Source organism: Hylobates moloch, unplaced genomic scaffold, assembly GCF_009828535.3.
Source record: "Hylobates moloch isolate HMO894 unplaced genomic scaffold, HMol_V3 SCAFFOLD_15, whole genome shotgun sequence".
NCBI lineage: Eukaryota > Metazoa > Chordata > Mammalia > Primates > Hylobatidae > Hylobates > Hylobates moloch.
Genome location: NW_026652290.1, coordinates 36,855,407 through 36,872,191, shown reverse-complemented (window position 1 = coordinate 36,872,191; position 16,785 = coordinate 36,855,407). Strand labels below are relative to the sequence as shown.

The following is a 16,785-nucleotide window of genomic DNA, read 5'->3' as shown; positions in this document are numbered from 1 at the left end:
ACTGTGAGGAAATAAATGTCTGTTGTTTCAGCCACCCAGTCTATGGTACTTATCATGGTAGCCTGAGCAGACTAATATGTTCACATTTGGGGGGTAAGAAAACCAGTACACAGAGAGACATTTAATAAGTAATTGACCAAGAGCATGCAGCTCTCTCTCAGTCTGCACTGACCCTCTGAGTTGCGCCAAAGACTATTTAGATCACATTCGAGCAAAACAGGTAAAATTTCCGCTGCATGCTTGCTATGTACAATGTTCCAGTCTTGATGGAGAAGTCTAAGCTCTGTGCAGGCAGAAAGCATGCCTGTCTGCTCATTTCACCCCTCACCAAAATCTAAGTTGGTGCCTAGTATGTCTCAGGAAGTCAGTGGCTGTATTAATTAAATTACTATATTTTGTTTTGAAAGAAGTCACTAAAGTAGAATATTCATACATCAGTTATAAAGTGTCTTTATAACATATTGTGATGGCCGCTATCTAATGTCTTTTCTGCTGATCTTGTCACCGTTATCTTTGTGGCCTGATGAATATTCTGAAACCTCTTCCACAGGCGTTTTTTCTCAAGTAGCTTTTGTAATTTACATGTTTGCAAAGGTCTATTAAAAGTTTATTGTTCAATGTTATTTCTTGGCATCATTGTTGCCAATAAAAGTTGGCCTCAGCGTAGCCCCGTCGGCCCCGGCTTGCTAGCTGTTTTGATAAGGCTGTAAGGCCTTCCTGGTTGAGCTTTGGGCACCACTTCCTTCTGGACAAAAAAGTTTGCTTTCATGGATGGCCTGCCTTCTGGATTGTGGAGCTGTGGTGGTATCATGGTGCTCTCATTGTGTAGTTGAACCATCCTGCTTTGAAATCCTGTGAAAGGATGAGTTCTCAGATTTAGAGGTTTTGTGTTTTTATATAAGTTAACACAAAGTAGAAATCTAAGCGTTTCACCTGTTCTAATATTCTGGCTTACTCTTGTGTTTCCCATGCACGTGCATAAAATGTACAAAGAGAAACGGCAGAGGCCATTAGCATAAATGAATCAGTGTATTTGCTCTGAAACGTACGTGGCCTCACACGCCTCCTGACGCTGCGTGGGTGCATGTCCCAGGGCAGTGGCAGTGGGAGGGGGGCAGCAGCCCAGCTCTCCACCACTGAGGACAATCAGCCTTTTTACCCTCTTGACCTCCTGCCCACTCAGCAAGGCCATAGAAGCACAAGTAATTGTTAGGACTGATCGCCCTTTACTCTAGTTTAAGGAAGAAAAGGAGAAAGGGGTACAAGCTACCCATGGAAGTGCTTGGGGGAAGTCATTTTGAGGAGTCTACAAATGACTAAACCTCCACACGGATTAAGGTAGAGGTTGAAGCAGAGCTGTGGTGGGAGCACTCATCTCTCAGGACAGCTGAGGAAGGCCAGTCTGCTTGTGTGGGGTGTGTCCCCAGTTCCGGGGCTGACATGCTTTCCTCTCCTAGAATGTTCCGGAATTCTGTGCGTTTTAACACAGTAAAAACATTTTTACCTTAGGGCTTTTCTAGCATTTTTCCTCATGCACAGGAAGAAATGTTTCTCAATCTGATTCAATACTCACATCTGTGACTGAAGAAACAGTACTTACTGTAATTGTGTTTGATGCACTGAAATGTTCTACTTTATTCCCTTAAATTCAGCACATACCTATAGGCTGGTTGCAACCCATTAAAGTGATTTTTTATGATCCACTAGTGGGCTTTGAATCACAGTATGAAAAATTTTGCCTTCGATTGAAGGTATCAGCTAAGTTTTCCTAATGCACTCATCACAATCTTGTGGGAAATTAGTCTGCTGTTTTGAAAGAAGAGAAGGATTGTAAGAAGTGAAGAAAGGTGAAGATGATGGGTTTTGCCCAGTAGGGCTGTTATGCTGCCCAGGGGTGAGGGTGGCAGCAGTGAGTGTCCCAGGAATAGAGGCGGCAGCGGCAAGGCAGCTGGGGGCAGGGCAGGTTATACAGGCTGCGCTCCCTAAGGCTGGATGGTCTTAGAGTTCTAATGGGTCTTTGAATTCATTTAGTCTGGCTTCCCACCCATTCTAGGAATGAAAAAGGTATTTTCTCTGCATTTATACTTTATTTTTCTGAGAGGCGCAGGGCTGCTCTAAAAATGGTTATTTCAGAAGGAAACCACCTACTCTTCTTGTTATCTTTTGTGTCACTGGTACTCCCGCATTTTTTGGTTTTAGAGACGGCCTCACTGTGTTGCACAGGCTGGAGTGCAGTGGAGCGATCATGGCTCACTGCAGTCTCAACTCTGGCTCAAGCCATCCTCCCACCTCAGCCTCTGCAGTAGCTGGGGCCACAGATGTGCACCACAGGTGGCTAATTTTTTTTTTTTTTAAATTTTTTGCAGACAGAGGGTCTCGCTGTGTTGCCTAGGCTGGTCTCAGACTCCTGGCCTCAAGCAATCCTCCCGCCTGGGCCTCTCAAAGCCTGGGATTCCAGGCATGAGCCACTGTGCTGGCCCTGTGACATGATTTTATGGATAAAATAGATCAATTTAATTCTCAACTTTAAGTAACTTCACAACTACAGGAGGCAGCTGCCAGCAACCTTATTTTTCTCATGGTAATTACAGTTTGTAAGCACTGTCCATGTGTCCCCTTGTATTTAACCGCCAGAGAAACTGCGTAGACATCCCGGTAGGCTAGGGAGTGGGGTGGTGCCCAAGTGCCCCGCTCCACTGAGCCTTGCTATGTTTCCACAGGCCTCGGCAAGACGCGCAGGAAGACCAGCGCGCGGGATGCGTCCCCCACGCCCAGCACGGACGCCGAGTACCCCGCCAATGGCAGCGGCGCCGACCGCATCTACGACCTCAACATCCCGGCCTTCGTCAAGTTCGCCTATGTGGCGGAGCGGGAGGATGAGTTGTCCCTGGTGAAGGGGTCGCGCGTCACTGTCATGGAGAAGTGCAGCGATGGTTGGTGGCGGGGCAGCTACAACGGGCAGATCGGCTGGTTCCCCTCCAACTACGTCTTGGAGGAGGTGGACGAGGCGGCTGCGGAGTCCCCAAGCTTCCTGAGCCTGCGCAAGGGCGCCTCGCTGAGCAATGGCCAGGGCTCCCGCGTGCTGCATGTGGTCCAGACGCTGTACCCCTTCAGCTCAGTCACCGAGGAGGAGCTCAACTTCGAGAAGGGGGAGACCATGGAGGTGATCGAGAAGCCCGAGAACGATCCCGAGTGGTGGAAATGCAAAAATGCCCGGGGCCAGGTGGGCCTCGTCCCCAAAAACTACGTGGTGGTCCTCAGTGACGGGCCTGCCCTGCACCCTGCGCACGCCCCACAGATAAGCTACACCGGGCCCTCGTCCAGCGGGCGCTTCGCGGGCAGAGAGTGGTACTACGGGAACGTGACGCGGCACCAGGCCGAGTGCGCCCTCAACGAGCGGGGCGTGGAGGGCGACTTCCTCATTAGGGACAGCGAGTCCTCGGTAAGTGCGCTGCGCCCACAGCTCTGGCTGCAGGCAGTAAATGCGCCTTGCGCGGTGGGTCTGTGTGCCACGCCCTTTTCACATTGTGCGAATACACTAGAAAGAGCGGGAGACGCAGATGAATGCCATTTAGTATAATGTTTGCTACTCCGTGATTTCCTTGCATCTGTTTTGGGGATAGTGGGTGTCCATTTCTGGAGGTGGGAGATTAACTAAAAAAATGTTTTTAGCCCACAAAGGTGGTTCTGCTTCTCTCCCAAGATTCCCCCTCTTGTATTTTACAGGCTCAAACATCATTTTCTTTCCTGGTTGCCATTCTGTGTGCATAGAAGGCCCGAGTGATTTACTTTGTTTCTACTCGGTCTGTGTCCCAGAGAAAGCAATCTTTGCAAGACTGGTGGCTGGTTTGTGACACCGCCTTTTGTTGTTTGCTTTCTTTCTCTTTGTAAACCATGTAATCCCAAGGTCATTGCCACGGCAGGCAGCGCCACTGAGTTCATTTCTCAAAAGCTTTTAAAGCACTTACGAGATGAATTGAAAACAGGGGTTCTTGGGAGAGATGAGTTTTGTTTCTGTGCAATGAGTCGGAGATATGAGGCCACTCGACTGGGGCAGCAGACCCAGTTCCAGAGGTGGGCAGGCCGGGGGCGGTGAGTTTCGGGCATGAGGTGGAGCCTGCATCCCAGAAGGCAGGCTTTTCGTGTGTGAAGGAAATACTCGACCAGTTTTGTAAATGTCTTTCCGAATACACCTACAATCGAGAGACTTCCAAAACAAGCATTTAGGAGATAGAGTTTGGTGTATTTGAATTGTATTGGTTCTAGTAGGCTTCAATTTCATTTTTAAATGCACGCTATAAGACTAGTAAGTATGTACTACCTGCTGCCACTGCTGTCCTCTGAAAAGATTACTGGCACAATGAATAAGTGCTCATTCAAGGGTCCTGTTGACTGATCAGAGAGGCATTCAAAGCCCTCCAGAGAGAGGCAACTGGGATCTGCTCCTCTTTGAGGACGGAGCATCGTGGTGGTGGAAACTGGACTCCTTTATGGTGTCATCAATTTTGCGGAGCCTTAGATGTGCTTGGACAGGAATGCCAGCCTGAAAGCTAATAACTTCATGTGAAATCTGAACTCTGAGATTTTCTTATCAAGTCACCAGAGTTTATCATTCTTGGCAAGACATCACATTGAATTGTTCTCACATGACGAGAGCTCTGTGCACCACTTCCTTTAGATCGTGTTTGAAGCCTTAAGCAAATTAAGGACAGCAGCGCTTTCAACGCAGTCGAGCAGAAACTTAGAGAAAGCACTGGAAAACCAATTACAATATTAAGTGCTTGGTCCAGAGTCCTTAAGGGCTAAGTATAATGAACAAAATATGATCTTAGCTTAAAATATTTTGAGTTTGAGGAGACTTCTCAGAAGGAAGTCCTGCAGTGTGGAGACATTGGTGCCAGTCATTATTCTTTCTGCCTAAGATTTGGGGAAAAGAGGAAAGACTTTAGAGGGTAGATGAAAAAGGTGTTCTCCGGGATTGCTGGCCTTAGGGAGGACCTATGGCTTTTCTGTGGAACATGCACAGGTGGTCATTGCTGTCTGAATTCAGGGACTAGATCCCTTTGGATAAGGAGGGATGCATGCATTGTCTGGGTTTCATCTCAGAACTCTGCACCCCACTGTGTCAGTTGTCTTGTATTGTTAGAGAATTAGCTAACTTTTTCTAAAGAACTAAAGCACTAATTGTTTGTATTTCCTTTTAACAGTTTTTTAATGGAGGCCTTTCAGGGTTTTTTGCATTCTCTCCTAACTTAGAAGTCAAGGAACAACATATATGATTCTAGGAATATAGGGTGGAAAGAGCTTTACTGGGACTTGCATTGGCTCTGCACACATAGCAGCACCGTCTTGGTCTGAGGCTCCATGTGGCCTGATGCTGTACGGGGCAGCTTGTCCTGATGGATGCCGTGACATGGGCCATTTTCAGCTGTTAGTGTGCATTCCTTGTTCCACAGGGATTCTGCAGGAGCCCTGAGGTGTGTGGCTTCTTTTCTCCTGACAGCAGAACCATGCCAGGTTGGCTGCATTTCCTGTTCATAACCAAGGCGTTCTCAGCTGTCATCTGTGACTGCCGGGAACCTGTCCTAGTGGACAAGTGGACAAGTCCTTTGCTTGTTTTTTTTTTCCCATCATCCACTGCCTCCCCCCATCCCCATGTGTTTTCCTGCTCATTTTGGCATTTCTCAGGTTAGAGCTGGCTTTCACAGCCACCACCAGGCCACCAAGAGCCCTTAGGTTCATGATCTGACATAATTCCTTTGCAGCATGCCAGGATGGTAAGGTTTCTGAGGGGTTCAGCCTCCCTGCAGGACTCAGAGGCAGGCATCTTCATTTAATTTCCTTTTTTCTTGCAATCTTTGGGCCTGGGCCTTTAATTAAGGTTACCACATGAGGCCTGGCTTCTGGATAAGCACAGCTGTTTTTTTTTGGAATGGATCTTCAATAAAATATCCTGAGTGATTGCAGTGTAAATGAGCTAGACCTTTGCTTAACAATATTGAGAGGTGCATATTTCAGGGAAGACAAACATTGCCACATCCTACGCTATCCACTATCAGTAAGTGCTGGGTATTTCAGAAGTTTCTGTTGGATATGTTAGATGAATCAGTGAACCAACAAGCGAATGAACCTATTGGACCCTCTTTCCTGTCCTGAACTTCAGTACCTACTGCTTGTCCTTCCATTTCTTCCTCCTCCCTTGCTCTCCTCTCTCATCTGCAATTGTCATTTATCCTTAGCAGCTAAAGGTGATGCATTGTTGTTGCCTATTCTCCATATTTCGTTATCATACCTTCACCTGTGAGCCATACCCGCTTAAATCCAGAAAACTCAGATATCCTACTCACCCTGTGTGTGTCCATCATAAATCCTTTTATATTACATTTTGTCCACATTGATTCTGTGGATGTGGCTAGAAAGCTGTACTTAAAATGAACAGTAACCCTTTACTGGGTTTCTGGTAAACTGTACAAGTTGTCAATATTTTATTTTCTTAATTGCTGCATCTCCCATCCTTGTAAAGGTTGTTCAGAAAGTGACAGATCACAACTAGGATATGGTTGGAAAAGGTGCAGAGCTGGCCTGGGTGACTTGCTGGACAGCATCAGCCACAAGTCTGGGTGGCCATTTTCCTCTGTAAGATTTTAGATCCCAAAGAGATCATGTATTTATTATGTCTTGCAATAGTATTAGATACTAATATTTTTTGGCATACAGTACTTTTTTTCCAATAGAGAAAAATTGTCTTGCTAAGGATAATTTAATGCACATATTGGCCATACTAAAAGTCAATGGATGTTTCATTTCTCTTTTTTTAAATATATGAAAAGTTTTTGGCCAGGAAATAAAATAGTTAGAATAGTTCCTTTCTGTATTTTTAAAGTTATAATATTTCTTATAGAAATTATAACTTTTACCCAAAACTCTATTTTCAGGCAATTCCATCATTCCATTTCTCTAAATAATGATTCTCTAACTGTATGTAGTGTGTATCAGAATTGCCTTGAGGCTTGTTAAAACAGAAATTGCTGGGTCCTACCTGCAATGGTACTGATTCAGGAGGTCTGGGGCCCAAGAATTTGCATTTCCATTAATAGCACGTTTCTTGGTGGTGATGCTGCTGCTTTTGGGACCACACTTTGAAAACCCTTGATCCCTATGATGCATTCTTAGTGGTTTTATACGTTCTTGCAGCTGTTATTAAAACCATTTCTGCATAATACTTTCCAAGATGTATTTGAATTGTATTGGTTCTAGTAGGCTTCAATTTCATTTTTAAATGCACGCTATAAGACTAGTAAGTATGTACTACCTGCTGCCACTGCTGTCCTCTGAAAAGATTACTGGCACAATGAGTAAGTGCTCATTCAAGGGTCCTGTTGACTGATCAGAGAGGCATTCAAAGCCCTCCAGAGAGAGGCAACTGGGATCTGCTCTTCTTTGAGGACGGAGCATCATGGTGGTGGAAACTGGACTCCTTTATGGTGTCCAAGAATTATAAAAATATTGTCATAAAGCTGAACTTCATTTAGAACTGTAGCTTTTGTTGAGTGTAATTTCTCTTGAAGTGTATTTCTGTTGAGTTTTTTTGGGTTTTTTTGTGGGTTTTTTTTGTTTGTTTGTTTTTTACTGTTTAGAGTTTGAAAATAAACTTGCTGTATTTGCTGTGTTTCTGCTGATGAATTGGAAGGAAGTAGATTGTCAGAGCAAAGTGAAAACTGCTTCCAGGGTTTCATGGTTAGGCTCCGCGATCCATGGTGTTTCTTCATAAATGAGTTAATGTTAAGATGACTTAACCTTAGGTTGCTGTGAGCAGTGCTTGTAGGCATCTTTCCAGTTTCAAAGATAACAAGTTATTTTTAATTGCCAGGCTTTTTGCCCAGTACCAAATGGAAGTTTTAAGCCTGGATTTTTGTAATAGTTCTAATTTTAAGCATATTTAACTCTTGAAGATGGAAGGGCCTGCAAGATGATGCAGTAAAGGCTGTTATCTAGAAGTGTAATGCTCATCACCTGATTCTGATTCTCAAACGGGCCAGGGCCCTTAAAGACTCTGCCTTCTCACTCTGGCTGGCTCTTCAATGCTGACCTTTAAAACAGACAAGCAATGCACAATTTACTGGGATCTGTGAACACAGGAGTCTTATTAAAAGCTAGTGTTTTTAATACAATCAGTAGCTGTGAACACAGGAGTCTTATTAAAAGCTAGTGTTTTTAATACAATCAGTAGCAAACCTGGTCAGTAAGAGGTTCATAATTTCTTTCGAGACCATGGCTCTTGGTTTTTCCCAGAAGGTGGAGATGTGCTGGCCTCGTTCTGTGAGCGCTCCACGATTATCACACACTGGGGTTAAAATTGCAGCTGTGGCTGCAAAAAAAATCCGTGACTATGTTGTCTTATAGATTTAGATGTCTCTTTGGTTTACAGAACACCATTGTGTTACAGCGTCCTACAGTGTTGAGTACAGTAACATGCTGTGCAGGTTTGTAGCCTAGGAGCAACAGACCATACCTTATAGCTTAGATGTGTAGTAGGCTGTACCATCTAGGTTTGTGTAAGTTCACCCTGATGTTTGCACAATGACCAAATTGCCTGATGATGTATTTCTCAGGACATATCCTGTCATTAAGCCACACATGGCTGTGTGTGTGTGTGTGTGTGTGTGTGTGTGTACAAAATGGCGATTCTGGTAGGTGCGAAGTGGTAGCTCGTTGTGGTTTTGATTCGCATCACCACATAACCTTTTAATCTCAGCTTTACATTTTGCTTGTCTTCACTCAGGGAGCATATGTCTCCCCTTTTGAGTTGTATTTCTGTGTGGGGTCTCTCATTTATCTGGGGATGTTTCTCATGGCACTATTACTAAGCATTTCTTTAACATGACATTTATAGCATGGCAAGAGCAGCATAGAGTAACAAAATAGAGTTTCAGATCCCTGTGGAGTTTATAGCACAGAAAGCAGTTTACTATAAATTAGTTCATTGTGTAATAACTGATGGTGGAGTCATTTGCAGACTGGGTCTGTTCACCCATCTTCCTTACTGCATTTCATTTTAGCATTTTAAAAATCCCATCTACAGTATAGTCATTGGAAGTATAACAGAGCCAAGCATAGATGCTGCCACAAGTGAACAGGAGAATACCCACATATAATTTTCTTCAGCCACCATCCATGGCAATAATTCCAAAGTGTGGTTCCTACACCAGCAGCATCCGGCATCACCAGCAAACTTGCTAGAATGCAGATTGCCCCAGCTTGCTGACTTCGAATCTCTGGGGTAGGGCTCTGCAACTTCGGCTTGAAGAAGCCCTCTGAGTCCTTTTTTTGTTCCAAATCCTGAGAACCTATGAACCCCTGAATAATTCTGATGCTCCAATTTGAGAACCACTGCATTGTGGAGTATGCACTTGATTCAAGCCCTTTTGCATACTGTTGTGTAATATGGTAAAATTCTGACTTAAATTATCACTCAGTCACATCAGGTATGACACTATGGAAAGACAGAATAACAAGGACAATATTCTACAGGTCTATACGGTGAGGTATTACATGTGACTTTAGGAAATACATTTGGGGATAGGGAGGGCTAAACACATACATGCATACTAACTGGAAAGTGGACAGGGAGTGCTCCATTTGCCTAGATTAGGTTAGATGGGACTTGGAGGGCTGCTCTGTAGTTGATGATTGATTTTTCATTTATGTAAATAAGATTACTTCCAAAGTTAATGAGATGAATATTTGAACATGTCAGTGTGGATTGGCTTCAGGCCTGTGGAGTAAATATTTTATAGAGTGAACATTGATAGGAGAATAGGAAATGCTGGTGAGACTCATCACACTTGGGGCAAGGAAGAGATAATCTGATGTAAAAACAAAGAGCATAGGGTCACCTGACAGCTAGCAGCGTAAGTATAGGCAGGAGTTATTTTTATTAAAAGAAGGCTACCTTAGACAACTAGGGCAGGTGACTGAATAGAACGGTAAAACTGAAAGGCAGCTTTTCTGAGATAAAAACAGAGAAACTATTAATCAGTGGATCACGATTTGCCTCTAACCCATTCGTTCTCACTTTTGGGAGGTAAATGAACCACTTCTGTGGACAGAAGAGTGCCTTCTGTAAAGAAGTAAAAGGAGAAAAACATGTCTTTACCAAAAGAAAAGAATGATACAACTTGTGATAAGAAACCAACAGGGTGACCTCTCTCTGGCGGTAAAAGGAGATGTGCAGATTATTGATGCTTGGAGACTTCAGCATGGCTGGAGATCAGTCCAGGGTCTGTGGGAGGCCTGGTGAATCACACAAAGGGCATTTCTACCCTCATCGTTTCATAAAGTCCAAAGTGAAAGATAAGGAGAAGTTTTAAGGTTTAAAGAACCAAAAGTACCTGGAGCAAGGCCCCTCCCTCCCATTTCCCCATGACCATTGTGCTTAGAAGAAAATCGCATTAATACATAAGCTTTCAGGGATGGAGGAGGAAATAAAGGATATTAAAGTCTGTCCTCGGCATTCATTTTTTTCCTTCTATGAGAAAACAATGATTAAATCTTGAGAGAGGGAGAGGCGTATCTGATCAGGACATCTGTTTTATAAAACTGCAAAGGTGCTTTTCAGCAAGTATTTGAGGCAATGGAACAAGCTGGCAAAGCCGTAGAGATGGGATCAAAGAGTGTGCTCTCTATTGTTCTTTTCTAAAAGTACCCACTTATCGTGAGCACAAATTGCAAAGAGATGAGGTGTAAGAATTACCTAAAGGAATGAATATTGGAAGAGGCAGTCAAAATTAGAAATTTTTAAGTCTGCACGTTTGTTGAACACCAGATACTCTGAGCCCAGTATGGGGATGTGGAGTTAAATAGGGTTCTTGCACTTAGTTGTATTCAAACACAGAATCTAAAGCCTAAACAAAAATAATGAGGATAGAGGCCCCAAGAGAGGTTGGTTTTCCACCAACCTATTAATTGTCCTTAGATTCCACTTGGAAAATGACTTTCTGAAAAGAAGGGTCGAATGAATGGGTTGTACTAATTGTTCATTCTCCAGAACCATTGATTCAAAAACTATGAGAATAGAAAAATCATTCCTTATAAGGAATACTCATAGAAGGACATAACAGGAAGAAGCGGTCTGATGTTTGAAAATTTGAAGAATTTGCCCAGTCGTCAGCACAGAGAAATTACTGTATACCAAGTAAGTACAGTGTTTGGAGATGGAAGGTGTAGGAAATGTGGACAGTGGGAGGTAGCACAAAGGTGGCAATTAAAGAGGAGAAATCAAAGGGGAGATGTTTAAAAACCCGGGGACTGAGTCTAGTTAGGTTTTAGTACAATCATAGAAAATTTTAATGAGTGTTGTGTCTGTCCATCTATGATGGCTTAAAAAGATGTCCATAAATTCTTTGGTACTCTTTGCTTCAGAAGGTGGAGCCTGACCCTCTTCCCTTGAGCATGGGCTGCACTGAGCAACTCACTTCTAATGACCAAGATGTGGCAGAAGCAATGGAGGGCAGCTTCCGAGATGGGCATTGTGGCTGCCTCTTTGCTCTCTCTTGGGTCACTTGATCTAGGATGAGCCAGCTGTCATGTTGAGAGTACATTCAGGCAGTCCTACAGAGCCCCCCCAGGGGTTCATGTGAGCAGACTGCCTTGGAAGTAGGGCCTGCATCCCCAGTCGAGCCTTCAGATGACTGCAGCCTCAGACAGCATCTTGACTGCACGTTTCAAAAATGTGTTAAGATTCTTTGACAAGCTTAAATGTAGAGTACTCTACCATACTATCAGTACTCTAGTACTTGTTGAGGAGCAAGTGTGGCATGGTCCTTTTTCATCTGATTTCTTGAAATCTGTTCTAGAAAGCCAACCGTGGAAGGACTACAACAGATAAGAACAGGACTGACGGAGTTGCTTTCATGGGAATCATTCCCTGGCTCCCTCTGGAGGCACAGTTGTTTTGGGTCAGGAGTAACTCTATCTCCATCAGATGCAGGGACTGGTGGCTCACTTTGAAAGGAAGAGACCATACAGCAGTGTCTCAGCTGTCCCTTCAGGGGTATTCCCTATGAGAGATGTCTGGAGCAGAGCCAGAGTCCTCAGGACAGAATTAGAAAAGTATCGCAGACTGGATCTCCCTCCATCATGGGCTGCTTTGCCCATAAATCTCATTCCCATCTTTTTCTAGTGACCAAACATTTGTTGGTGGCTCCAACACTGCCGATGTTTCTTCCAGATTTTCTTTCTTCCAGTTCTCAAACTGCATCAGAGTCCCCTGAAGGGCTTATTAAAACACACGGTGCTGGAGGTTAAAACACAGATGGCTGGGCTCCACCCCAGAATTTCTGCTGCAGCAGGGTTGAGGCAGAGCCTGAGAATTTGCATTTCTTTTTTTTTTTTTTTTTATTTTGAGATAGGGTCTCACTCTGTCATCTAGGCTGGAGTGCAGTGGCCCTATCATACCTCACTGTTGCCTTGACCTCCCGGGCTCAAGTGATCCTCCCACCCTCGCCTTCCAAGTAGCTGGGACCACAGGTATGCATCACCACACCTGGCTAATTATTTTAAATTTTGTGTAGAGATTGGGTCTCACTATGTTGCCCAGGCTGGTCTCAAAGTCCTGGCCTCAAGTAATCCTGCCACCATGGCGTCCCAAAGGGCAGGGATTGCAGGTGTGAGCTGCCATGACTGGCCCTTGAGAATATGCTTCCTAACCAGTTCCCAGAGGATGCTGATGCTGCTGGTCTTGAGAGCACACTTGGAGAACATCTTAACTAGTGCATCTTCACACTTCACTTGGAGGTGTTCAGTGGTCACATGTAACGGTGTATGTTAGTATACAGATTGTTCTTTTTCAGATTTCCTACAGAAAATCTACTCAGTTTAAATTAAAGAACACTCCCCAACTTTTAGCACTCCTGCTTGGCATAAATTGGTTCTACATCCTTAACTTTTAAAGGTTTCTGCTCAGGAGCCCACGAAACTAAAAGTTACCTCTTCTGCTGCGAAAATTTTATTGCTGCAACTCATGCATGCATACAGGCACACACACACCATGATGTTAAATTAAGGAGCTTGAATTAAAAGCAAATTTCCCTTATGGAGAAAGTCATCTGTTGATCATTTGGCTTAATTAAAATTGGGTGTATCTTATATTTACCATGATTCACTCCCATACTGCCTCCACTAAAAATGATGCCACTTTATCTCTAAGTTGAGTCTGGCTTATAGTAAACTCTGTAAGTGAGACTGCCCTTCATCTTTTCTTAAAGGTACAACTTCTAGTACACAATATACATATTTTCAGAATATTAATCATCTATAGGCTGAGGCCTAATCTGAGATTAACCTTCTGGTTTCTTCCTGGAGTTTCATCCAGGAGCATGCCCTGGGCCTCACATGGGGATAAGATGGGGCTTTTCCCCTCAAAGGTTTGTTCTTATGTGGTCTATTTGGGACAGAGGCATGCATAAATACAAACTATACTTACAATTGTTCCTTTCATTCTTTTCTGTTAACAGCTGTGGCTGGTGGGTGAGCCCAGCTGCCTTGCACAATTTGAGTCTTCTCAGACACTCATTCCCCTAAGTTGTCATTGGTATAAATGGAGTGATTTCTTGTTTTGCAAGGGTTGCACACTTCTTATCAAACATTTATTTGGCCTTTTGTGGACTCTAATAGACAATGGCCTAGGCCTTTGTTAACTGTCTGGAGGTCCTGCTGGGAGGTCGCAGAGCAGGGCCGAGCTGCTGGACCCTCAGAGCAGGAAGTTTCTGGGCTTTGAGAAAAGCAGAAAACTGGTCTGGGAATTCCCTGAAGAATTTTGGATGTTAGGCTGTGGTCCTGCCACTGGCCAGGCATGTCCGAGGTACCAGCCCTGCCTTGGAGAGCACAGGCTCAGCTCCACATTGTCCAGAGGGTTCTCCTGCCCCTACACACATTTATACATTCACACAGATGCACTCACATGCTACTCATACTCTCACATACTCTCGATACTCACATACTCCCTCTCACATCTGCACACACTCACACACTTAGAGCTGCGGTACCTCATGCTCCTCTCTCATGCCACTCTGTTTTTTTGTTTGTTTTCTTTTTTTTTTTTTTTTTTTTTCATAGAACTTACTGCCCTGTGCAGCCATCTGTACACCTCTACTTATCTGCTCCCCACACCGGATTGTCACAGAGCATATGTCCTGCATGCACACACACGTATCCAGGGCACCGCCTGCCTGCATGTGTTAGTAACTAATTGTTATTCGTTTAATGAATTGATCAAAACTTGATTTTTTGTACAAAGAACATTTATCATTCAATATCTTCTTTCCTGCATGTTTTTCAGCAAATGAGATAAAAGACCGATTTTTTTTTTTTTTTTTTTTTTTTTTTTGAGATGGAGTTTTCGCTCTTGTTGCCCAGACCAGAGTGCAGTGGCGTGATCTCAGCTCACTACAACTTCCACCTCCCAGGTTCAAGCGATTCTCCTGCCTCAGCCTCCCAAGTAGCTGGGATTACAGGCACGCCACCACCATGCCTGGCTAATTTTGTATTTTTAGCAGAGATCAGGTTTCACCATGTTGACCAGGCTGGTCTCAAAGTCCTGACCACAGGTGATCCACCTATCTCGGCCTCCCAAAGTGCTGAGATTATAGGCGTGAGCTACTGCACCTGGCCAATAAAAGATACATTTTAATTAAAATAATGACATGTTTCTAAAATATTCTGAAATGTAAGGCACATCACAGAATTTAAATATTTTTCAATAAAATCTGTACTCAAACCATAGTTCAGCTTCCTCTGGGATATTGTGAACTATGTTTAAAATGCGACCAGAATTTTCTACTGCTGTTTGTATTTTTAAATGCTTAGAATTAGAAAAATTAGCTGGGCATGGTGGCACATCGGGAGGCTGAGGCAGGAGAATCTGCTTGAACCTGGGAGGCAGAGATTGCAGTGAGCCAAGATCGCACCATTGCACTCCAGCCTGGGCAACAAAAGCAAAACTGCATCTCAAAAAAAAAAAAATTAGAAAAATTTTGACGTCTTAATTTCTAATAGTGTTAGACATCAGAAGTAGTAAAATTTCTAGCTACTGCCTGCATACAAACCACTCTTAATAAATTCCCAGTTTATCAAAAAATAGTTTGGGAAATGAAAAACAGCAAATTTCTTGAGCAGTCAGGGCAACACTGTATATTCCATAGTGAAGTGCTGTATATTCCATAATGAGTTTGCACTTTTCAAATAACTAAAACACATTTAGCACTGAAACTGGGCTAAGCAGAATTTATTTTTTCTTTGGTTCAGAATTTCAGAATCGTGGACTGCCTCCAGGTCTTTCTGAACATCAGATGCCGTTCTAGATATAAAACAGAGACCCGGCTAGGCGTGGTGGCTATTGCCTGTAATCCCAGCACTTTGGAAGGCTGAGGCGGGGAGGGGGTGGGGATCACCTGAGGTCAGGAGTTCAAGACCAGCCTGGCCAACATGGCGAAACCCTGTCTCTACTAAAAATACAAATATTAGCTGGGCGTGGTGGCAGATTCCTGTAATCCCAGCTACTCGGGAGGCTGAGACAGGAGAATCGCTTGAACCTGGGAGGCAGAGGTTGCAGTGAGCCGAGATTGGGCCACTACACTACAGCCTGGCAAAAGAGTGAAACTCCATCTCAAGAAAAAAAAAAAAAAAAAAACAGAGACCCAGTGTTTGAGCAATGGGTGGTTTGGATTTAGACACACAGGAGAGGTGGATGGATTTAGACACAGCTCCCGGCTGTGGCCCGGCTGTAACTGTGTTCTGTTTCCTCCCCAGCCCAGCGACTTCTCCGTGTCCCTTAAAGCGTCAGGGAAGAACAAACACTTCAAGGTGCAGCTCGTGGACAATGTCTACTGTATTGGGCAGCGGCGCTTCCACACCATGGACGAGCTGGTGGAACACTACAAAAAGGCGCCCATCTTCACCAGCGAGCACGGGGAGAAGCTCTACCTCGTCAGGGCCCTGCAGTGACGGCGCCCCGGCCCCACACTCGCCTCCCGGGCCCCACGGTGGAGCTGCCCGCCCGGCCTTGTGGCAGAGGCTCCTCCGGTGGGGACGGCCCCGACGGCTTCTCCGCGAGTCTCTCTTTATGTTCAGGTCGCTTGGTCGGTTTGTCTCCCATTTGCCATCCAGGCCTCACACCCACACTCGAGCCTACCTGGCCGGCCAGCTTTAGAGGAGGGGAGGAGCAGGGCGAGTTCACATTATTCCTTTTCCATCGGAAATGGCGCTCGTGCATTCAACTCGTTCCCGCTCATGGAACCCCTCTTTAAAAAGACGCAGGGCACCTGTGAGCGCAGGAGCGAGCCTAAGGCCACCCAGCGGCAGCGCCCACGTCCTGGGCACTCAGCGTGCTGGGCAGAGCAGGTGCGATGGCCCCAGTCCTAGCAGCCCTCGCCCGTGTCCTGTGCCCTTACATGGCTCCCGGACTGTGCAGGGAGCCGACACGTTTGCTGATAGCAATACTGGAACCACCGGGTGCGATGGCAGTGAGGAGACTGCCCAGTGCCTTTGGGGCTGTGCTTGCAATAAAGAAAGAATTTCCTGGAAAGGCAGTCTGCAAAAGAGGGAACCAGTGACTCAGAAAGACAGATGTTTTGGTAATTTACCCCAAATGTGCCATCCACATAGTGCTTTTTCCTCTTGCCCTTCGGCTTGTTTGAATCTCACAATTATGTATTTAATTCTCAAAGAAATATGTATCTGTAGCCGTTTGTTGACACTAATACAGATGATTAAGGAAAACAGCTGATC

The 16,785-nt window shown here is 44.7% G+C and overlaps 1 protein-coding gene across 3 annotated transcripts in view; it reads left to right on the top strand.

Annotated features, from left to right (window-relative positions):
* Positions 1 to 16,007, top strand: part of NCK2 (NCK adaptor protein 2) — a 153,352-nt gene extending 137,345 nt beyond the window's left edge. For 2 of the 3 annotated variants that reach the window (XM_032176741.2, XM_032176736.2), the window contains exons 4-5: positions 2,721 to 3,442; positions 15,808 to 16,007. In XM_032176741.2, coding sequence (XP_032032632.1) covers positions 2,721 to 3,442; positions 15,808 to 16,002 — 917 coding nt within the window. In that variant the 3' untranslated portion in view covers positions 16,003 to 16,007. The remainder of the gene's footprint in view (positions 1 to 2,720; positions 3,443 to 15,807) is intronic. The other variant, XM_032176742.2, reaches the window with a different exon arrangement.
* Positions 16,008 to 16,785: the final 778 nt, after the last annotated feature.